The 24,321-nt window shown below is 47.9% G+C and overlaps 1 protein-coding gene across 4 annotated transcripts in view; it reads right to left on the bottom strand.

Moving 5' to 3' along the window:
• The window catches only part of CASK (calcium/calmodulin dependent serine protein kinase), a 300,775-nt gene that overhangs the window by 95,850 nt on the left and 180,604 nt on the right, over window positions 1-24,321 (bottom strand). For all 4 annotated transcript variants that reach the window (XM_070750527.1, XM_070750530.1, XM_070750528.1 and 1 more), the window contains exon 10: window positions 20,133-20,232. In XM_070750527.1, the coding sequence (XP_070606628.1) occupies window positions 20,133-20,232 (100 nt within the window). The remainder of the gene's footprint in view (window positions 1-20,132; window positions 20,233-24,321) is intronic.

The raw sequence follows: 24,321 nt of genomic DNA, 5'->3' as shown, positions 1-24,321 counted from the left end.
CCCACAATTTTGACATCATGGAGTGTTCGGGGTTCAGGTTTGGTGACGTCACCCGAATTTTTTGTAAACCCCCGAATTTTGTTGGGTTCGCCCATCACTATCCATCAAAAATAGTTGCTGCAATCTTGTTTGAAAAATAATTCTTCCCTCAAATTAAACTTTTAAAACAAATAATTTCAATTGTACAAGTAGTCCTCGACTTACAACAATTCATTTAGTGACCATTCAAAGTTACAATGTCACTGAAAAAAGTGACTTATGACCATTTTTTACACTTGCGGTCGTTGCAACAACCTCATGGTCATATGATAAAAAGTTTGATGCTTGGCAACTGTTTCATGTTTATGACAGTTGTAATGTTCCAGGATTATGTGATCAGCTTTTGTGACCTTCTGGCAAGCAAAATCAATGGGGAAGTCTGATCCACTTAATAACCATGTTGCTAACTTAACAACTGCAGTAATTCACTTAACGACTGTGACAAGTAAGTTGGTAAAATGAGGCAAAACTCACTTAACAAATGCCTTGGTTAGCAACACAAATTTTGGGCTCAATTTGGTAGTAACTTGAGGACTACCTGTATTCATCTTCTACCACAAACATATTGAAATAAAAATATACTGTATCTTTGTCCTTTAATGGCTTAGATAGTATTAAAACTAGAAAATGTTAAGCAAGAAAAGAACCGTTGCACTTACCTGAACGGTCTTCTCGCTGCACTGCAAGGAGAGTCCAATCATGGGTTATTCTTCAGCCTTGCTGGAAGGGACTGAGTTAAAAATTAGCATAAATAACTGGTCCAACCCCTTTGTTACCCTTCCTGTGTCAGTCTTATAATAAAACGAAGTCATAGTGACAGTAAACCAGTAACTTTTATTAAGCAATTGAACACAAGAAAGATCAACACTTATCAAAGGAAACTGTGACCCTGGGCTGAATTGCCAGGTGGGTTTGGACTCTCCTTGCAGTGCAGCGAGAAGACCGTTCAGGTAAGTGCAACGGTTCTTCTCCACTTGCACTGCTGCGGAGAGTCCAATCATGGGATATACCCAAGGTTAACTAATTAGGGAGGGAGAAGGCTGGACCAAGGGCGCAGAAGCTTGGCATACCCTTTGCAGTACTCTGCGTCCAAAGGCTGCTTCCATAGAAGCATAAGAGTCCAAACAGTAGTGTTTTATAAATGTATTGGGGGCGGCCCAGGTCGCTGCACGGCAGATGTCATCAATCGGTACCTGGGTCGCCCAAGCCGCTGATGTGGCCGCACTCCTCGTTGAGTGCGCTGTGATGCCCTTTGGTATAGGTGTAGAGCCTGCTTTATATGCCGTGCAGATACAGGAACGGATCCAACAACTAATGGTCTTTGACGATACCCTAGTCCCCATGGAAGCTGGAAAATAGGATACAAAAAGGGATTCCGTTTTTTGGAAGGTACTTGTTCGTCTTATATAAATTTTGATGGCACGTCGCACATCAAGTTTGTGCCATCTCAATTCTAGTGGATGTGATCCATGAGTGCAGAAGTCAGGCAGGATAATGTCCTGTGATCTATGGAACACTGTGTTTATTTTAGGGAGGAAAGTGGGGTCTAACCGTAAAGCCACCCTGTTTGTGTGGAAGATACATAAGTCCGGTCTGACTGAAAGGGCAGCCAGTTCGGAGACTCGCCTAGCTGATGTGATTGCTGTTAGAAAGGCAGTCTTGAGTGATAGCAGGCGAAGTGGTATCTCGCGCAGAGGTTCAAATGGAGGTTCTGTTAAGGCGTGTAGCACTATCGGCAAGTCCCATGTTGGGAAGCGATGTATTGGAGGAGGGCTGATGTTCGCTGCTCCTTTAATGAAATCTCGAATCCATGGATGTTGTGAAATTGGGCGGGAAAAGTCCATTTTAAGGATAGTGGCAATTGCTGCCACCTGTCTGCGAAGTGTGTTGGGTGCCAATCCCTTGTCCAGGCCCGCCTGTAAGAATTCCAAAATCTGGATTACTGAGGGGGACTGTGGGTCCTGATTGTGGGTTCTGCAGAAGGCGCAGTAAGCTCTCCAGGTCGCCTGGTATATCCTGGTCGTGGATGGACGGCGAGATGCCTGGATGGTATTGATTACCTTTTCAGGTACTCGTTCTTTTCTCAATCTCTCCCCCTCAAGTGCCACACGGCAAGATTCCACCATTGTGGCTCCGGGTGGTACACTGCTCCCTGTATCAAAACTACTTTGCGATGTGGTATTCGCCAAGGGGGAGAAATGGACAGATCTATCAAGTCCGCAAACCACGGTCGTCTGGGCCAATGAGGGGCTACTAGGAGTATTTCTGCTTGTTCTTGTAGCAGTTTGTGTATCACTCGTGGGATCAAGCACACTGGAGGGAAGGTGTAAAGTAGGCCCTCCGGCCAGGGGCAAGTCAGGGCGTTGACTTGTTCCGCTCCGGGTGTTGGGAAGCGGGAGAAGAACCTGGGTAACTGGTTGTTCTGATGGGTAGCGAAAAGGTCTACCTCCGGACTCCCGAATCTGTGAGTGATCTCCCTGAATAGTTTTGCCTCCTGGCTCCATTCCGCCGGGTCGATGGTTGTCCGGCTGAGCCAGTCCGCCTGGATATTTGAGATGCCTGATATGTGCTCTGCTCTCAGGGATGTCAGATGTCGTTCCGCCCATTTGAATAGAGCCTGAGACTCTGTCATGAGGCGGCCTGATCTTGTGCCCCCTTGGTGGTTGATGTGGGCTCTTGTTGCCACATTGTCTGTGCGGATTAGCACATGTTGATTCTCCAGTTGCCTTGCGAAGTGCCTGAGTGCCAGGTGCACCGCTCTGAGCTCCAGATAGTTGATGTTGGGGCACGTGAGTTCCTTGGGACTCCATTGTCCTTGGGCTACTCCCATGTTGGAGTGAGCGCCCCAGCCCCAAAGGCTCGCATCCGTCGTTATGATTATCTCCTGGTGAGGTACGAAGGAGGACCTTTGTAGGAGAGCTGGAGACTTCCACCATGGAAGGGAGCGACGTGCGTCCGGAGGAATTGGTATCTGTCTTGATGAATGACTGGTCCGGTTCTTTTGGAAGGGAATAAGGAGCCACTGTAGGGGTCTGGCGTGGAGCCTGGCCCAAGGTACAATGTCTATACAGGATATGAGCATTCCCAGTACTTGGGATAGAAAAGCCAGTGATACTGTTCGGGTGCGTTGTAACTCTGATATCACGGTCTGGATTTTGTTCTGGCGATCGAGTGAAAGGAAAACCTTGCCAGACAAGGTATCTATGCTGGTGCCCAGGTGTGATAGGAACCTGGTTGGAGTCAAGTGGCTCTTTTGGTAGTTGATTGAGAAGCCGAGGGACTCCAATGTCTGCATGGCTTTTGATAAGTCCCGTTGAGCCCGCGAGGGGCTGCTGGAGAGTATGATGACATCATCCAAATACGTCATGAGGCGTAGTGGACGGGTTTGTAGATCTGCTGTGAGAATGTCCATAATTTTTGTGAAAGTCCGAGGGGCGGACGATAGTCCGAAGGGCATGGCTCTGTATTGTAGATGTTGGTTCTCGAAACAGAAGCGCAGGTATCTTCTGTATTTGGGATGAACTGGAACATGCAGGTATGCCTCTTTGAGGTCTATTGATGTCAGCCAGTCTCCCTGACGTATTGCTGTTAAAATTGTCCTCAAAGAGTGCATTTTGAATCTGCGGTATTTTACATATGTGTTTAATTGTTTGAGATTGAGAATGAGGCGACAGCCTCTCGAGGCCTTGGGTACTACGAATACTATAGAGTAGTACCCCGGTCCCTCTTGATGTGTAGGGACCCTCTCTATGGCGCCGATTTCCAAGAGATGGTGAATTTCTTGGAGGAGGAGGTTGCGTTTGTGATTGTTGAAAATGACTGGACAGTGTAGGAACCTGCTCGGGGGCCTTTGGATGAATTCTATGGTGAGGCCCTGAGCTATTGTACTGAGAGCCCAGGTGTCTGAGGAGATAGACTCCCAGGAGACGGTGACGTGTTGCAACCGTCCTCCTATTGGAAAGGGAGCTGTGGAGTCATTTGTTTCTACGAAAGCCGCCCCTGTTGGAGACTCTGAAGGCTTTCCTTGACTGTTGGAATTGTCTATTCCTATCTCCAAAGTTGCTCCTGTCTGTTCTGAAGGAGGGCTGTGAATAGGACCCCTGGGTGTACGACCTTCCTCCCTGGGGGTTGGTGGAGGAAGTCTCGGTCCGAAAGGGTTGGCGCTTGTAGTAAGGGGTGGTACGTCTGTCCTGCCTCCTGTAGGTTCGAGGTAGAACCTTCTTCTTATCTTTATCCTCTATGAGGACTTTGTCAAGAGACTCTCCAAACAGTTTTGCCCCGTCGAAGGGGGCTGAGGCCAGGCGCCATTTGGACTTGGCGTCTGCCTGCCACGTGCGGAGCCAAAGCAAACGGCGAGATGACTGATTTGCTGCTAGGGCCCGTGAGGAAAAACGTGAGGCGGAGAGAGTGGCGTCCGCAGAGAATTCTGCTGCCACCAATAATTTGTTTAAATCTTGCCGTAGGCGAGCGTCCTCTGGTCCCAGTTTCGTAATCATTTCTTGGAGCCACAGGACTGAGGCTCTGTTAAAAAATGATGCTGCTGAAGCCACTTTAAGGGCCCAGGCTGTCATCTGATGAGCTTTTTTGTTCAGACTCTCTGCCCTGCGCTCCTCTGGTTTCAAGCCATCTGCTAGCTCGGATGGAACGAGCGCATTGGACACCAGAGCTGCAATTGGAGCATCTATAGAAGGAAATTCAAGAAGGTTCTCCAGCTCTGGTTCGAAGGCGTAGAATTTACGCTCCGAGGCCGTTGGACCCAGTGCTCCCGCTGGGTATTGCCATGGTCGCTTAATATTGTCCAAGAACAGCTGTGGAGCAGGGATAAGATCTGCCTCCTTTTGGAGTTCTGTGAGCACCCTGTTGGCGGGTTGAGGGGCAGCTGCTAGTTCTGTGGGTTTTTCTGTGCCCGGTGTCACTGCCAATTTCGCCTTGTTAAGTAAGACATGAAATATGGAGGTTCTAAAAAGTCCAGCGTAGGTGGGAGGTTCTGGAGGTGCTCCCTCATCTTCCGACAGGCCATCATCTGGATCTGAGCCTTGGCCCCTTAAGTCCTCCTGGAAAGAGTCATGCGCAGGAGAGGAGGGGGCTGGAGCTGCCCATATATTCCTCTGTGGAGGAGGGGGACGTGGTGAAGAGGGAGGGGCTATATTTGAATACTGTTGGGCCCCCGCTACAATGCCATGGGAGTAAGCGGAGGCAATCATGTCCTGCAAGGCAGGTGACAAATGTTGCCAGGTCTCTGGGGAGGAGCGGAGCCCCGCTGCAGTAGGGGTAAACATGGCTGCTGGCTGTGGTTGTGAAGCCATGTGCCATGATGAGGAGGAAGGCCTGTGAAGTTCAGGGCCTGGTAGGTCAGTTATGTGGGATGGCCCCCCCAATCTGTCCGGTGACCAGTCGTTGTCTGTGGCCAACCCGGTACCCTCTGGGAGTCTCGTGGGGGTAGTGCTGGCCATAGTTCCCATAGTCTGACCTTGATTTGGCTGAGGAGCAGGAGTCTGCCTTTGTGCCTCTAATTGCTCCTCGAGAGCTTTTATGCGTCTTTCAGCCTCCTTCAATGCAGAGGAGGATTGTGAACTCTTCGATTTAGCCTTTGAAGAGTGGGATTTCTCTTTGGCTTTAATGGTAGGTGGGTCTGTTATCCCTTGTTGAGGCAGATCCGACATTCTTATGAATTTGGATCGTTCACTGACCTTGCAGCACCGGATTGTATATCTCTGCGTTTGCGGCAAATGAATCAGCAATAAAATGGCTGCCGCCCGACTCGCCTTGCCCTTTCCTGTACTGTGGCAGGATATCCAGGCGATTTCCCGCTCTGGGGAATTGGGGCGTCATTGCCGTCTTTAAAATGGTGGGCGGAAGTCGTAGTCGCTGGGCAGGCACCCAATATGGCGGCCTCCTATGTAGCTCGCCATTTTCGCGCCCGCCAAAATTGCCGTTTGCCGTGCCGGCTCCTTGCGTTCGTCCTTCGCTTTCGGAACGCTGAATTAGGCGGGAAATTCAAATTCCGGCTGGTTTCTCTGGCGTTTCCATCTGCTGGGCTCCAAAGTCGCTTTTACTGGGGTATGGCTGCGCAGGCCGGGGACCCCCTTCCATGGCGACTCCCGGTCCTAGGAGCAGTACCCGCGCAGGGAAGAGGCTCCAACCTGGGTAAAACGATGCAGGCAATACTCCGCAGAGCAGGGGCCCGATCCCGCCGAAATACAGAGTTCTCGAGATCTGAAAAGAAAGAAGAGAAAAAATTCGTTAGTTACATATAAAATAAATGTTAATATTTAAACAACTAGACTATAAGAGTCATAGGAGAAACTACTCGTATGTCCCTTCACTATGACTGAGTTTTTTAGACTGACACAGGAAGGGTAACAAAGGGGTTGGACCAGTTATTTATGCTAATTTTTAACTCAGTCCCTTCCAGCAAGGCTGAAGAATAACCCATGATTGGACTCTCTGCAGCAGTGCAAGTGGAGAAAAGCTGATTTAATCATGCAAAGCCAAGCATAATAGCTAAATGCATAGCTTTAGAGGAAAACAAAGGGGTACCTACTTTCTGCAGCTAGAAGTCCTAGGAGGAGGGCAGCATTTGGACAAACAACAAATAGTATGAGGATTTCAAAACAATTGTAAAAGCTATAACTAGAAGCATTAGCACAGCCACAACAAAACAAAACAAAACAAAACAAAACCCTACTTTATTAAGTTGCAAAATGCAGTATATGACAGGGATTTATTTACATTATATTTTCACAGTGCTGCACATCCAACTTTTTAGTAATTATTAGTTTTGAAATTTAAGGAAGTACAAAATACTTACTGCCTTCTACACTGTTTAAGTAAGGAAGCTTACTTATTTTGTTAGTTAACACACATATATCACAGATTTACATATTTTAATGAATTTAGGTAGCAACTGTTAACAACTTTATTAAAGTCAATTTATTAAAATAAAAATTATATGTCAATCTATAAAAATAAAGTTGGCTTAATCATAAATTTAATATTCTCAATTAACAATCAATACCACTTTTATTAAATCTGAAATAAAAATTATGTTCTAAAAACAAGTAGTAATAACCCCAGTAAAATTATTTATAACAATGGCAGTACTATGAATGTGTGCAGCTACAATGTCAAAAATACAATGTGATGTAACCAACCAATTTTATTGTAATTATAGGAATATGAATACACACACACAGTATTTTTCGGACTATAAGATGCTCCGGGCTATAAGAGGCACCTAACTTTTTGGGAGGAAAACAAGAGAAAAAAACCTGCCTCTGCCTCTGAGCAATTTGCCTCCTTGCAGCAAACAGTCTTGTCAGCTTCAGCACAGCCTGATTTAGCATGAGCAGCTGATTGGCGGTTGGATCTGCCTCCCAGAATACCACCTATTAGCTATTCCAGGCGGCGGAGATCGCCACAGCATATCACCACCATCACCGCTCATTGTAGCTGTAGCTTATTGCCACCTTTATGCACCCCATCTTCAGCTTCTGTGCATCTCATTTTTAGCCTCTGTGCACCCCATATATGTATCTCTCTCTCTCTATATATATATATATAACATTTCTACCTTGAATTTCATACCTATAGAACTACAAAGTGATGCAACCAACCAATTTTATTGTAATTATAGGAATGTATGTTTGTATGTACGTACGTACGTATGTATGTATGTATGTATGTATATATAAAATTGCTACCTTGAACTTCATATCTATATTTTCACATTTTACCATCAGTTAAAAGTTAACTAAATTATTTTCTTACAAAGTAAAATAAATACAAAATATATTTTTCTTTCATTTCAGAAGCAAAGTACAGTGGAACCCCGTCTTACGAACTTAATTGGTTCTGGGACAAGGTTCGTAAGGTGAAAAGTTCGTAAGATGAAACAATGTTTCCCATAGGAATCAATGGAAAAGCGAATAATGCGTGCAAGTCCAAAACTCACCCCTTTTGCCTTATGACAACCGGCATTCTAATCCTTGTTTGGGGACAGGGGGAGGAGGGAAGGGGGACACAGCAGAGGCTGCGTAGGGAGCTTTGTGGGTGATTAACACACGTGGGAAGCTGCCTCGCAGCTTGTCAGCCGGCAGGGCTTACACCCTCCTTGAAAGTGTTTTCGGAGGTGGCAGCAAAGGGGAATCCGGAGCTTCGGCTTCAGACAAGGCTCCCTGGCTCTCACTCTGCTGTGTGTGTATGGGTCCCTGAATGCCGGTAGAGAACAGGGGGAGGCTCTTTTCCTTCCCCTTTGCTCAGGGGGACCAAGCCTCTGAGCTCCGGTCCTCAGCGAAGCGCAGGCAATGGAGACGCGGTGTAGAGAGAGGTCAATCTGTCAACTAAAGAAGAGGAAAACTGGAGGGCTGGGGGCTCTGAGGATGGCAGCGGGGCACATTTCTTCCATCAGGTTTGGGGCTGCGTGGTTGTTTAGTGCCCTGAAAACTTCACGAGGAAGTTGAGATACGGGCACTCACAGCCTCCTAATCCCCCCGTTTCTTTAAGGCTGCCCCCTTCTCTGGCAAGGGAGGGCAAGGGGTGGCTGGCTCTCCTACCCTCCTCTCATCTCTGCTACAATACATTTTCCCTGCAGTTGATCCAAGCGCTGGCAGGGAAGGAACAAATTTCAGGCGTCCTGGAAACCTAACAAAAAGGGGCTGGTAGAATAATCACTGGGAGTGGGCTGTCCTGTACATGCTCTCACAGCCTCCTCATTTACACCCTCCCCCGTTTCTTTAAGCCTCCCCCTCTCTCGCAAGGGAGGGCAAGGGGTGGCCGGCTCTCCTACTCTCTCGGCTCTGCTACGTACATTTTCTCTGCAGTTGATCCAAGCGCTGGCAGGGAAGGAACGAACTGAAATGCGAGTCAGGAGTCCTGGAAACGTAACAAAAAGGGGGCTGGTGGAATAATCATTGGGAATGGGGTGTCCTGGAAGTTGGGATACAGGCTCTCCCAGCCTCCTCATCTCCTCCCCCCCCCCGTTTCTTTAAGGCTTCCCCTCTCGTGTGCAAGGGAAAGCAAGGGGTGGGAAATGCGAGTCAGGAGTCCTGGAAACGTAACAAAAAGGGGGCTGGTGGAATAAACATTGGGAATGGGGTGTCCTGGAAGTTGGGATACAGGCTCCCCCAGCCTCCTCATTCCCCCCCCCCCCCGTTTCTTTAAGGCTTCCCCTCTCGTGTGCAAGGGAAAGCAAGGGGTGGGAAATGCGAGTCAGGAGTCCTGGAAACGTAATAAAAAGGGGGCTGGTGGAATAATCATTGGGAATGGGGTGTCCTGGAAGTTGGGATACAGGCTCCCCCAGCCTCCTCATTCCCCCCCCCCCGTTTCTTTAAGGCTTCCCCTCTCGTGTGCAAGGGAAAGCAAGGGGTGGGAAATGCGAGTCAGGAGTCCTGGAAACGTAACAAAAAGGGGGCTGGTGGAATAATCATTGGGAATGGGGTGCCCTGGAAGTTGGGATATAGGCTCCCCCAGCCTCCTCATTCCCCCCCCCCGTTTCTTTAAGGCTTCCCCTCTCGTGTGCAAGGGAAAGCAAGGGGTGGGAAATGCGAGTCAGGAGTCCTGGAAACGTAACAAAAAGAGGGCTGGTGGAATAATCATTGGGAATGGGGTGTCCTGGAAGTTGGGATACAGGCTCTCCCAGCCTCCTCATTCCTCCCCCCCCCGTTTCTTTAAGGCTTCCCCTCTCGTGTGCAAGGGAAAGCAAGGGGTGGGAAATGCGAGTCAGGAGTCCTGGAAACGTAACAAAAAGGGGGCTGGTGGAATAATCATTGGGAATGGGGTGTCCTGGAAGTTGGGATGCAGGCTCTCCCAGCCTCCTCATCCCCCCCCCCGTTTCTTTAAGGCTTCCCCTCTCGTGTGCAAGGGAAAGCAAGGGGTGGGAAATGCAAGTCAGGAGTCCTGGAAACGTAACAAAAAGGGGGCTGGTGGAATAATCATTGGGAATGGGGTGTCCTGGAAGTTGGGACACAGGCTCTCCCAGCCTCCTCATTCCCCCCTCCCTCGTTTCTTTAAGGAGTCTACGGAGAGGGGCGGCATACAAATCTAATAAAGAAAACTTAAAGAAACGGGGGGGGGGATGAGGAGGCTGGGAGAGCCTGTATCCCAACTTCCAGGACACCCCATTCCCAATTATTATTCCACCAGCCCCCTTATTGTTACGTTTCCAGGACTTCTGACTCGCATTTCCCACCCCTTGCTTTCCCTTGCACACGAGAGGGGAAGCCTTAAAGAAGCGGGGAGGGGGAATGAGGAGGCTGGGGGAGCCTGTATCCCAACTTCCAGGACACCCCATTCTCAATGATTATTCCACCAGCCCCCTTATTGTTACGTTTCCAGGACTCCTGACTCGCATTTCCCACCCCTTGCTTTCCCTTGCACGCGAGGGGAAGCCTTAAAGAAACGGGGGGGGGGGATGAGGAGGCTGGGGGAGCCTGTATCCCAACTTCCAGGACACCCCATTCTCAATGATTATTCCACCAGCCCCCTTATTGTTACGTTTCCAGGACTCCTGACTCGCATTTCCCACCCCTTGCTTTCCCTTGCACACGGGAGGGGAAGCCTTAAAGAAACGGGGGGGGGGGGGGAGAATGAGGAGGCTGGGAGAGCCGGTATCCCAACTTCCAGGACACCCCATTCCCAATGATTATTCCACCAGCCCCCTTTTTGTTACGTTTCCAGGACTCCTGACTCGCATTTCCCACCCCTTGCTTTCCCTTGCACACGAGAGGGGAAGCCTTAAAGAAATGGGGGGGGGGGGGGGGGAGAATGAGGAGGCTGGGAGAGCCGGTATCCCAATTTCCAGGACACCCCATTCCCAATGATTTTTCCACCAGCCCCCTTATTGTTACGTTTCCAGGACTCCTGACTCGCATTTCCCATCCCTTGCTTTCCGTTGCACACAAGAGGGGAAGCCTTAAAGAAACGGGGGGAGGGGGGGAGAATGAGGAGGCTGGGAGAGCCAGTATCCCAACTTCCAGGACACCCCATTCTCAATGATTATTCCACCAGCCCCCTTATTGTTACGTTTCCAGGACTCCTGACTCGCATTTCCCACCCCTTGCTTTCCCTTGCACACGAGAGGGGAAGCCTTAAAGAAACGGGGGGGGGGGGAATGAGGAGGCTGGGAGAACCAGTATCCCAACTTCCAGGACACCCCATTCCCAATGATTATTCCACCAGCCCCCTTATTGTTACGTTTCCAGGACTCCTGACTCGCATTTCCCACCCCTTGCTTTCCCTTGCGCACGAGAGGGGAAGCCTTAAAGAAACGTGGTTGGAATGAGGAGGCTGGGAGAGCCTGTATCCGAACTTCCAGGACACCCCATTCCCAATGATTATTCCACCAGCCCCCTTATTGTTACGTTTCCAGGACTCCTGACTCGCATTTCAGTTCGTTCCTTCCCGTGCAGTGCTTGGATCAACTGCAGGGAAAATGTACGTAGCAGAGCCGAGAGGGTAGGAGAGCCGGCCACCCCTTGCCCTCCCTTGCGAGAGATTGGGGGGAGCCTTAAAGACATGGCTTTCCAGGAGCCTCCCGAAGCCGAACGCCAAACCTGAACTTCCGCTTTCGGCATTCGGAGGCTCCTGGGAAGCCGCCCGGCTGTTTTAAAATGTGACCACCGGGCTGGGGGGCTTCCCAGCTCCCCCCCCGAACCCTGAACTTTTGCCGAACTTCCGGGTTCGGGGTTGGGGGGTGCTGGGAAACCCCCCAGCCCGGCAGTCACCTTTTAAAACAGCCGGGCGGCTTCCCAGGAGCCTCCGAACGCCGAACCCGGAAGTTCGGGTTTGGCGTTCGTAACTCGAAAAAAGTTTGTAAGAAGAGGCAAATTTTTTCTGAACCCCGGGTTCGTATCACGAGTTGTTCGTAAGACGAGGGGTTCGTATCTTGAGGTACCACTGTACTATGAATACATACATACATATATGCAAAATAAACAAAGTATTTATTTATTCATTATTTATTTATTCATTTATTTGATTTATATGTCCTCTCCGGCAACTCGGGGCGGTTTACAGCATATAAAGAACAACATACCTAAATCTAATATTTAAAACTTAACAAATTAATCTAAAACTCCCAAATATTAAAAAAACCCAGTCACTCTCATTCTCGCAAACATACAGAATGTATGTTCTCTGGGGGCCTGGAGCCTGTAAGCACAAGTGGTTCTTCAAACTCTTGTGGAAGGCAAGGAAGGTGGAGGTGGTACAAATCTTTGAGGGGGGAGCTGGTTCCAGAGGGCCAAAGCCCTCACAGAGAAACCTGTTCCCCTAGGCCTTGCCAAGCGACATTGTCTAGTTGAAAATATTAAAAAACCCTCCAAGATGGCGATGCATGTGCAGTGCTGAAAAACCAGCTCCTGTGTATGCGTAGGGGAAAAAACCCAGATTTTTTAAATAAAAAAGTTGGCAGTACCCACAGACCAGCGCTGACCAAACTACAGTGATATCTTGTCTTACAAACCCCTCATCATACGAACTTTTCGAGATACGAACCCGGGGTTTAAGATTTTTTTGCCTCTTCTTCCGAACTATTTTCACCTTACGAACCTGCTGCCGCCGCTGGGATGCCCCGCCTCCCGACTTCCATTGCCAGCCGAAGCACCCGTTTTTGCAAACCACACCTCCGGATTTTGCAATGCTGCAGGGAAATCCCAGCAGGGGAATTCCACCAGTGCAAAAATGGGCGCTTTGGCTGGCAACGGAAGTCCGGAGGTGGGGTTTCCCAGCGAGGGAAGCCTCAGCGAAATTGCTGCATTTGCAGTTCCCCTGCAGCATCGCAAAACCGCGGAAGTCTGGAGGTGGGGTTTCCCATGGAGGGGAACCTCAGGGGAATCGCACCAGCGCGAAAATGGGTGCTTCGGCTAGCAAAAGGGGTGAATTTGGGGCTTTTCCATTGATTCCTATGGGAAATTGTTTCTTCTTACGAACTTTTCACCTTACGAACATCGTCCTGGAACCAATTAATTTCGTAAGACAAGTTCTATGCTGTTATCATGATGTCACCAGAAATTTTCTACCAGTTTGGGTGAACCAGTCCGAATCAGGAGGAACCCACTTCTGCTATGGCATAATCAGAAATCTCACTGTATTTAACAGCCTTAATTCTAGCCTATAAATTACATTATTATTATTATTATTATTATTATTATTATTATTATTATTATTATTATTAAGATTTGTATGCCGCCCCTCTCCGAAGACTCGGGGCGGCTCACAACAGCAATAAAAACAATATAACAGTGGAACAAATCTAATATTAAAAACATATAAAACCCTATCATTATTTTAAAAACCAAACAGCAACATTCATACCAAACATAAAACAAAGTACTGTATAAACAAGCCTGTGGGGAAAGGTGTATCAACCACCGTTCCCCGTAAGCTGCGCCCGTGAGCAGGCGGCACCCCCAAATACCCACGCCGCGCCGTTTTCCACGGGCGCGCGCTCCCCATCCCCTGCCAGCCCGCCGGGGGGGGGGCAGGGAGGCGCCGGCAGTAAAAGGAAAGGGAGCCGTGGCCGACCCTTCCTCCCCACCGTGCCTCCGGCCCCCTCGCGCCCCTGGCTTCTCGGCCCTACCCCCTGCTCGCCCGATCCGCCCCCTCTCCTCCTCCACCTCCTGCCTTGGCGCGCGACTTCTCTCGCGGCGGCTGCGAGATGAAAGCGCTGCCAGCCAGGGGGCTGCGAGAGTGCTTTCTCCATGGGCTTCGGGAATGCCCGCCCCTCTCGCAGCCCCTTCTCTGGGAGCGCTTTGATCCCAGACTTCCAGCAAGGGGGCTGCAGTAGAGGCAGGGCAGGCGTTCCCGAAGGGCAGGGTGATCAGCTGTGAGGCGGAGCTCCGGAACTGAGGCACCGACGGCAAGGGGGCTGGGAGAAAGCGCTCTCGCAGCCCCCTCGCCGTCGGTGCCTCAGTTCCGGAGCTCCGCCTCACAGCTGATCACCCTGCTGCTGCCCCATGGCTAATGCCCAATGCCGCTGCTAAGAGAGAGAGAGAAAGGGGGGGGGAGAGAGATAGCAAGAGAGAGAAGAGAAAGAAAGATAGAGAGATAGAAAGAGTGAGAGAGAAAGAGAGAGATGAAAGGGGGGAGAGAGAGCTAGCAAGAGAGAGAAGAGAAAGAAAGCAAGAGAGATAGAAAGAAAGAGTGAGAGAAAGAAAGCAATAGAGAGAAAGAGAGAGTGAGAGAGAAAGAAAGCAATAGAGAGAAAGAGAGAGAGAGAGAAAGAGAGAGAGAAAGAGGGGGAGAGAGAAAGAGAGAAATGACTCTTGATTTAAAGCATATGGTAAAAAGCACCCAAAAAATAACAGAGAAAACCCCCCCCAGCCGTTTGTGTGTGTGTGTGTGTGTGAACTCTTGAACCATTTCCAATAGCTCACCTCTAATTGGAAATGGTTCAAGAGTTCACACACACACACACAAACACACACACAAACACACACACAAACACACACACAAGGGGGAAGGAGACAGGGATGGAAAAAGAAGATAATAATAGTAATAGATTTGGTTTTGTTTTATTATTAATTTCTTTTAATAAAAAGGGGAATTTTTATTTATTTATTTATTTATTTATTTTTCCATGCCGCCCAGTCCCAAAGGGACTGTCGCTCAGACATTATCCCTTTCTGCCCAAACTGAAAAAAAATTAGAGGGAACATTGGTCTCAACTCCCCCATGCCTGGCGGTATAAGTGAGTCTCAAGTAGTTCTAATCTCCGGGGGGAGTTGGTTCCAGAGGGCCGGGGCCACCACAGAGAAGGCTCTTCCCCTGGGGCCCGTCAAACGACATTGTTTAGTCGACGGGACCCGGAGAAGGCCAACTCTGTGGGACCTTATCAGTCGCTGGGATTCGTGTGGTAGCAGGCGGTTCCGGGGGTACTCTGGTCCAATGCCATGTAGGGCTTTAAAGGTCATGACCAACACTTTGAATTGTGACTGGAAACTGATTGGCAGCCAATGCAAGCCACAGAGTGTTGAAGAAACGTGGGTGAATCTTGGAAGCCCCACGATGGCTCTCGCGGCTGCATTCTGCACGATCTGAAGTTATCAAACACTTTTCAAAGGCCCCATGTAGAGAGTGTTGCAGTAATCGAACCTCGAGGTGATGAGGGCATGAGTGACTGTGAGCAATGACTCCCTGTCCAAATAGGGCCGCAACTGGTGCACCAGGCGAACCTGGGCAAACGCCCTCCTTGCCACAGCTGAAAGATGATGTTCCAATGTCAGCTGTGGATCGAGGAGGATGCCCAAGTTGCGAACCCTCTCTGAGGGGGTCAGTAGTTCCCCCCCCCAGGGTAATGGACGGACAGATGGAATTGTCCTTGGGAGGCAAGACCCACAGCCACTCCGTCTTGTCTGGGTTGAGTTTGAGTTTGTTGACATCCATCCAGGCCCCAACAGCCTCCAGGCACCGCACATCACTTCCACTGCTTCGTTGACTGGACATGGGGTGGAGATGTATAACTGAATATCATCGGCATATTGATGATACCTCATCCCATGCCCTTGGATGATCTCACCCAGTGGTTTCATGTAGATATTAAATAGCAGGGGGGTGAGGACTGACCTCTGAGGCACCCCACAAGGGAGAGACCTAGAGGTCGACCTCTGACCCCCCAGTAACACCGACTGCGACCGAACGGAGGTAGGAGGAGAACCACTGGAACAGTGCCTCCCACTCCCAACCCCTCTAGCCGGTGCAGAAGGATACCATGGTCGATGGTATTGAAAGCTGCTGAGAGGTCAAAAAGCACCAGGACAGAGGACAAGCCCCCGTCCTGGGCCCGCCAGAGATCATCCATTAATGTGACCAAAGCAGTTTCCGTGCTGTAGCCGGGCCTGAATCCAGACTGCTGAGGACCTAGATAATCGGCTTCTTCCAAGGACCACTGGAGTTGGAGCGCCACCACCTTCTCAACAATCTTCCCCATAAAGGGAAGGTTGGAGACTGGACGGTAGTTATTAAACACGGCTGGGTCCAGGGAAGGCTTCTTGAGGAGGGTGCACACAAGTGCCTCCTTATAAAGGGCCGGAAAAGACCCCTTCACCAAGGAGGCGTTGACAATCTCCTGGGCCCAGCTCCGTGTCACCTCTCGGCCGAAACCAACCAAGATGGACACGGATCCAGTAGACAGGTGGTGGAACTCACAGCTCAAATGGCCTTGTCCACTTCATCAGGTGTCACCAAGTCAAACTCCTCCCAGACTGATGGACAAAGACGTTTAACCCCAGTCACCTCGACTGACTCATTGTCAGCCAATACTGCTATGCAATTGGAGTCGAGATCAACCCAGATCCGAGCTACTTTATCAGCGAAAAACGAGTTAAATTCCTTGGCACTACCCTGCAAGGGCTCCCCAACTCCCCCCTGATTTAGAAGGGAGCGGGTCACCCTAAACAGAGCGGCCGGGCGGGATTCCGCGGATGCAATCAAGGCGGCATGGTATGCGCATCTTGCCACCTTGAGCGGCATGGTATGCGCATCTTGCCACCTTGAGCGGTCTTAATAAAAGCTCTTACAAGTGTTAGGTCGGATTCAGACTTACTCTTCCTCCATTGCTTCTCTAGACGTCTCTTCTGGCGTTTCAACTCCCGGAGCTCCTCGTTGAACCATGGAGCTCTACGGAGTCTAGTGCCACAGAGAGGTCGCAGTGGCGCAATTTTGTCAAGAGCCTCCGCTGCAGCCTTGTTCCAGGCCTCAGTAAGAGACTCTGCCGAGCTGCGGACGACTGTATCTGGTAAAACCCCGAGTGCCCTCTGAAAGCCCTCAGGGTCCATCAGGCGTCTGGGGCGGAACCTCCTAATCGGTTCCACCTCTCTGCGAGGGAGGATTGGAGCCAGGAAATCAAGCCGCAGTAGAAAATGGTCTGACCATGACAAAGGCAATGCTTCTAAGCCCCTTAGTCTCAGACCATTATTCAATTGCTCCGAGAGGAATATCATGCCGGGTGTGTGTCCACCCTCGTGAGTTGGACGCTGAACTACTTGAGTCAGGTCCATGGCTGTCATGGTGGCCATGGACTCCTGTGCTAATCCAGAGGAACTGCCGAGTGATGGCAGATTGAAATCCCCCAGGACAATGAGTCCGGGGAACTTCACTGCCAACCCGGCCACCTCCTTGAGCAGCACAGGCAAGGCTATTGACACGCAGCTGGGAGGCAGGTACGCGAGTAACAAGCCCAACTGAACCCCTAAATCCAACTTCACAAGAAGTGACTCACAACCCGCAATCTCAGGGGCAACGAGTCTAGGCAGGCTAAGGTTCTCCTTTGCTACAATAGCCACTCCCCCCCTTCCCTGGGGTCGAGGCTGATGCCATATCTGAAACCTGGCTAGGCATATTTCCAAGAGAGGAACTCCTCCCTCTGGGCCCAGCCAGGTTTCAGTCACACATGCCAGATTAGCCTCCTCATCCAGGATTAAATTCCGGATGAGGAGAGCTTTGTTTACTACTGATCTGGCATTGAGCAGCAGTAGTTTGAGCCCAGGGCCCGGATTACACTCATCACCAGGATTTCGGGTTGAGCTCACGGAACTGGAACAAGGGATCGCTATTAAGCAGCGATCTCTTTTTCCTCCAGAATGGCTAGCCCCGTGACTCCCGCCGTATCTACCTCTCCCCAGCAGGACCGGAATATTCTGGCCCTCTGTCACCCCGGAGAGAGATGCCCCCATCCCTCCTGTCCCTCCACCACCAGGTAGGCTAAATTATGCATTCAAACTATCCCTATTGTATCCATACATAGCATCCCACCCACCCCGCTCATTCATATCACATAAATTACAATTACCATTTACCTCATCCATACCATAGTCTGACCCATCCCATCCATTCCGCAAATTAATCCAATCATTCATTCCATTCATTTCATATATGTCTTCCATGTGATCCCAAATATCCATCGCTAAAATTACCCCCCAATAAGTTAGTTAAGAATATATAAGAGTTAAAATTAGTTAATTAATTAAAATAGGTTAAAATGTTAATATACTCCTGAATTCATTCCAATTATTCATTAATTAAGAAACCCCCCAATAATTTCGTTAAAAATAAGTTAATTATTATAGCACAAAATGGAGAATATAAAATCTAACAATCTAAAAATAAAGATATATATATATATATATATATAGAATAGAATATAAGAAATTGGTCAGCAGCAATATAGTGTTGAGTTCTTAGTTGCTAAGTTCTGGATTAATTAGAATGTTCAAAGCCAAGATGGGCAACACAACCGTTGTAGAAACCTGTAAACCTGATACAAGTAGTCCATCTACTTTCGCGCATTGAACACAATCTTTTCTGCTCAGTTATAAAGTAAATGGCAAGCAAGACCATTGGGCTTGTGTGATCTCCAAGAAGTGCGCTAAAGCTTGTGGCCTCTCTGGTCAGGTTTCTTGGCAGGCCTGGCAACTCCTTACTTGATTTTCAATTTCATTGTCCAGGCTTGGCCACTACAAGTAGCTCCTAGCTAACCGTTCTCTGCCAGTGCTTTCGCTCTGGGCTGCCATCTTATCTGCAGGCCTTGTGGACCAGACAAGGCACTGCAGGCCAGAGGGATTGAAATTGATGCTATTCAACTGGTTTGCTGAACTCTACAAAAATTTAGCTACTGATTCTGCTGAACCGGTGCAAACTACCTGAATCTCAACACTGAAATGCACAAAGAAAAAGACTGGAATAACTCAGCTTGGCAAGCATAGTTACAGTAGCAAATAGTATATTTTAACTACCTTTATGATTTCCAACTATAGTTAATCCTTGACATGATCAGAATTGAACTAGAATCTCAGTTGCTGATTGAAGCAGTTGTTATGAAGTAATCATGACTACTTGAACAACCACTGTCCTGGCTCATCTATTTGCTATTGTCAAACAGCCATGTGGGTGTTTAAATGGAGGGAGGGATTGTTTCAACAGATTGGAGAGGCCCTCCTGTGAGTCAGGAGGCCTTAGTTGGTTCTAATCCAGTTAGCTACCTGGGGAGCCTCAGGTTGATTGCAGAGATAAGCAAAGCTACTGTGTCCTTGCAGGCATGGCCTGCTGCCAATCAAGCCATGCTGGCTTTAGGGGCTACTGACATACATAAAACTGTTGTGGCTCTAAATATGGGTCAACTGATGAATAGCCAAAATGCAGTCATAACTGCAGGAAGGGGGGCTGTTCGACCTTTGGACTTGGTCATAAGTCAACAGACCTTTTGTAGGTCTGTTGTAAATAAAGGACTACCTTCCTTATCCCTCTAATTGGGCAAAAGATTATGGGAAAGAAAAAAAATAAGAATTTGCTTCAATTGAGGGATAAAAAATGCAAGATGGTAAAAAAGTTCTCAAAAGTCTGCCTACTATGCCTTCCTACAAGATTTGCACTGAGATTGTTATAGAAGAAAACTTTTCTGTTGTTTCAAATATCTCCAAACACCATTGTAAGGGTGGCTACAATTAAAACAACAGAAGACAAAAATCAGCCAGAAATTACTTTCATTTTTCTTTTTCAATAGTATAAGGAATATTAAAAAGAGCCTTTATTTCTCATAGTTACAACAAATGACCAAGTTATCTTCTCTGGTAGTGTTTGTTAATATTAATAATATAATGTAACTTTTAATAAGCAGAAACTCAAGAAGTATATTTGTGTTTGTGTATATCAAGTCTTTACTACGCTTACCTAGTTAATTAGATCTGTCTTCAAATTATCAAAGATGTTAATAGCATGTTTGGGGATTGCTCAACGCTAGATTGACTTCAGACTGATTTGGACATTTAAAATAATGATACCTCAATAAAAACATTTACCAAATTAGAATTACAGCATTCTTAACAGCACTATTTAAACACTCCAATAATTTAAAGCATGAATTAAAACTGAACTTGAATAATTTAGAGGCAGACCTTAGTTTATGTGCTATCCCAGTATCTTCTCCATCAGCTTTTGTATAAATTGGACAACCATCTGTATAGTGTTCCCATCTACCACTTTTGGCATGGTATATGGGAAAAATTCTGTAAAGCCAAATTTTTCTTAACGAGGCCTTACCTGGTTCTGGAAGCATCTGTAAAACTATATAATAGCTTAAAATACTTTTGATAAAATACCTGAGGAAGTAGGGTCTTCTGAAAAATCTGGCAGTTCTTCAGGGGGATCACCATAGAAGGAATTGAATTTGTGGCTTGATACTGCTGCCAGTACTGCACCCTAAAAAACCCAAAACTTGTTACTAAATGGACATCAATGTTATTTCAACAAATTTTATGAATCACTTTAGATTAGTGTTCACCATTGAAAATTTAGAAAAATCTTAAATGTTTGCACAATAAAACTGATTATTTGCAAGTATGTAAGTTTTCAACTGGACATAAATTTATGGGGAAAAAATCAGAACTGTACAAGATAGCTATTGATCATCTGTAAAGAGACTTAGTGCCATATATGCCTCCAGGATAGAAAAAAAGCTTCTTTTCTTTGGTCTTTTTAAAAAGCATTATGGACTAGCATACATAAATAAGATTGTACACAAACTATTCATTGGAAAGCATATCTGTTTTGTTCTTGAAATGATATTTTTTTTAAAAAAAATATAATGCCTAGAATTAGATACAATGTATTACAGTATTTCTAAAATGATCAAACTAAAATTGTGGGATCATTACTTCTCATAATTAGGAAATTTTATTTATGTTGACACAGTCTAAAATACCATCTGCCCTTTTTAGCAAACAGATTATCAGACTGCAGTTAATTATTATTCTAAGATCTTTTTCACAAGTACTATTGACAAGCACTGTTCCCTGTAAGCTGCGCGCGCATGCGCGCACCCCAAAATATCCCCCCACGCACCCTTTTCCAAGGGTGCACAAGAAGCCGGGCATTGGAGTTGGGGAGCGACGAAAGTGCGGAGGCGCCCCGAGCACTCCCCATCCCCCTGCCAACCCGCAGGGGGGCAGGGGCGGGGAGGTGCCGGCAGTAGACATGGGTGGAAGGAAAGGGAGCTGCGGCTGCCCCCGCGTCCCCACGGTACCTCCGGCCCCCTCACACCCTTGGCCTCTCGCCACTGCCTCCCATCCGATCCGCCCCCTCTCCTGTCACGCTGGATATTGCCAACCACAGAGACATTCAGTAATTAAAGAGTTAACATGTGTGCCTTGTTATTAATCACTCCCATATTCCACGTCATATCCCACATATCACTTCCGTCCCCATGAGCTTGTAGTTCTGCCTTTGTTCCGTTCCTTTCCAGACGCCATTATGTAAGTGCTTATATTATTTCCCAAGACATTGTTTGTTTTCTGTTTTATAAATAAAGAAATGCTTGTTTTGATTAACACTGCTTGGATCTCTTAAATCCATCACCTCCGCGGGAGTAGAAGTTCAAACGGACTTTTGCTATCCGTGACATCTCCGGCTTTCTCCGCCTCCCACCTTGGGGCGTGACTTCTCCTGTGGCGGTGGCGGCTGCGGGCTTCTCCTCCTCATCCGCGCTCCCAGCCAGGGGGCTGCGAGAGGGTTTTCTTCGCGCGCTTCGGGAATGCCCGCCCCGCCCCTCTCGCAGCCCCTTCGCTGGGAGTGCTTTTGTCCCAAGCTTTTAGCAAGGGGGTTGCAGTAGAGGCAGGGCAGGTATTCCCTAAGCGCTCGGAGAAAGCGCTCTCACAGCCCCCTTGCTGAGAGAGAGAGAGCAACAGAGAGAGCAAGATACAGAGAGGGGGAGAGAAAGTGATAGCAAGAGAGAGAACAAGAGAAAGAAAGCAAGTGAGATAGAAAAAGTGAGAAAGAAAGCAATAGAGAGAGAAAGAAAACAAGAAAGAGAGAGAGAGCAACAGAGAGATAGAAAGAGAGGGAGAGAGAAAGTGAGAAAAAGAGAGAGAGCAAGAGGAGGAGAGAGAAAGAGAGAAACGATTCTTGATTTAAAGCATATGGTAAAAAGCACCCAAATACCAAATACCCAGCCTCCTCTGTGTGTGTGTGTGTGTGTGTGTGTGAACCTGTTATTGGAAATGGTTCAAGAGTTCACATACACACACACACAAGGGGGGGAGGAGACAGGGATGGAAAAAGAGAAGATAGTAATAATAGTAATAGATTTTGGTTTTGTTTTATTATTAATTTCTTTTAATAAAAAGGAAGGGAATTTTTTCTTATTTATTTGTTTATTTATTTATACTTCTATGCCACCCAGTCCCAAAGGGACTGTCGCTCAGACACTATACTTTTCCGCCCACACCGAAAAAAAATTAGAGGGAACATTGTTGCCAAGTATACCAAATACTAATATATTCATTTTTCATTTGTTAATTGCATTATTTTACATTTCTGTAACCTAATTGTTTGAATTTTATTCATATTTTCAAAATCTTATTAAAATTCTATTACAATATTTGCAGATGACAATGTGTCATCTATTATTTTGATAACAAATTTTCCTTCTTTCTTCATCCAAGTCAGTTATAAAAATACTGAAAAGTAGAAACTTTTCAATATTTGTGAAGCTCGAATCATGGTTACTGAAATATCTATCTGCTGAATTATGCTGAAAACTAAAAAAAGAAATCTCTAATTAAAAGTATAACAAAGAATGTGACATATAATAATGAAATCGGACAAAAATGTTCTCCAAATTTCTGTTAATATGCTAGAAAATAACTAAGAATTAGAGGCCATGGAAAGCAATTCTTGCAATGAAAGGGACAAGTATTAGTTTTCTAAGACTTTAAAATATTTCTGCAAATAGGAAAACAAATGATATTACTTATTTTTAAAAATATGTCCCACACATCTCAAAACATTACATTTTCTGACAATTGTATATCAATAAGAAAGCATAATTAATCTTAATTGTTTTGTATTATTTTTACTAATTTCAACTACAGTGCCACCTTGTCTTACGAACGCCTCTTCATACGAACTTTTCGAGATACGAACCGGGCGTTGAGGATTTTTTTGCATCTTCTCACGAACCATTTTTGTCTTGCGAACCCTTGCTTCTCTCCTGGCTGCTGCTGCAAGCAGTGGCCAAAACAAGCAATTTTAAGTTTGCAGGCTTTGATGATTCTAAGGGAACTGGAGCCAGGCTTTGCCGTGCAGGGTCTCCCCCCCATCCCTTCTGCTAGAAAGTGGTGCATCCAAGGAGCTCTCCGCAGCCACCCCAGGGTGGCAGCTGGATAAAGAAAGGCTAGAAAAGTCCTTGGAAGGTAGCGAAAGAGGGTGTGTGGGAGAAGCCAGGCTTACGGAGTCCTTTGAAGGCAATGGGGAGGGATGGGAGTCCCACGCAATCGGTGTGGTGCGGAGCATCCCATTGCAGCGTCTCCTGTGCCAGAGCCCTCCCAGAATGGGCCTCGATCCCGGGCTGCCTGCTTGCACAGCTGCCAGTAGTTTCCCTTCAGGGAGAGAGTACGCGATTCACCTGCCCCCCACCCGTGGTCACTTACAGGGCGGCGGCATCACATGGGCGGCAGGGATTCCCCGCCAAATGTATGAGCGTCCGAAGCCTCCCCGAGCTTCCTGCCTGCTTCCTCGTAGTCAGGGATGCTGCAACGAGCTGCGGCTTCGGCATGGGAGGCGGAGATTCCCTGCCTATCATATGAGTGTCGGGAGGCTTCCCAGGGCTTCCCCGACTGCCACTGGACCTTTTCGGAGCGCTTATCATTCGCTCTGAGGATTCGGCCCTTGGACAGGCACCTGCCATTTGGGGGCAGTTCAGAGAGGAAGGGAGGTACACGCCCTCCCAGAACGGGCCTCGATCCTGGGCTGCCCACTCGCACAGCTGCCAGTAGTTTCCCTTCAGGGAGAGAGGCTGGAGGGAAGCCAGACAGGAGAGAGAGAAGGTCGTCGAGGCCAGGAAGGAGGAAAGAGGAAAAAAGCAAGGAGTGCAGCAGCAGCAGGGGAAAAAAGGAGAGCTGAGCCGAGACCAGTAATCCAGGAAGTGACAACCATCAATCAGCTGGATCTGTGCCTCCAGAGCTGCTGTCTGTTCAAAGCGCCCCGCAGGTGGCTAAAGGCGGCGACTGCCATGGCCGCTTGGCTCCACTGCCAAAGGCCGGAGAGGGAGGGAGCCTCCTCCCTTTCTCTCCTCCCCCCAGCGTGGCGGTGGCATTTGGCAGGCTACCCACCGTTTTTACCTGCTGGGAAACAGGCAAGGTGGGTTTACAGACGGGTCTTTCCTTTCCAAGGACTTGGCAAAACCCTTTAGCTTCACCAAGGCTTCCTCCCTCTGTCTGTTTGCTCCCTCCCTCTTTCTCTCTCCTTCCCCGTCCCAAATGGCAGCCCTCCTCCCGCCCTGGCATTTCGAAT

This window comes from Erythrolamprus reginae, chromosome 4 (assembly GCF_031021105.1).
Source record: "Erythrolamprus reginae isolate rEryReg1 chromosome 4, rEryReg1.hap1, whole genome shotgun sequence".
Lineage (NCBI taxonomy): Eukaryota > Metazoa > Chordata > Lepidosauria > Squamata > Dipsadidae > Erythrolamprus > Erythrolamprus reginae.
This window is presented reverse-complemented; position numbering and strand designations above follow the sequence as displayed.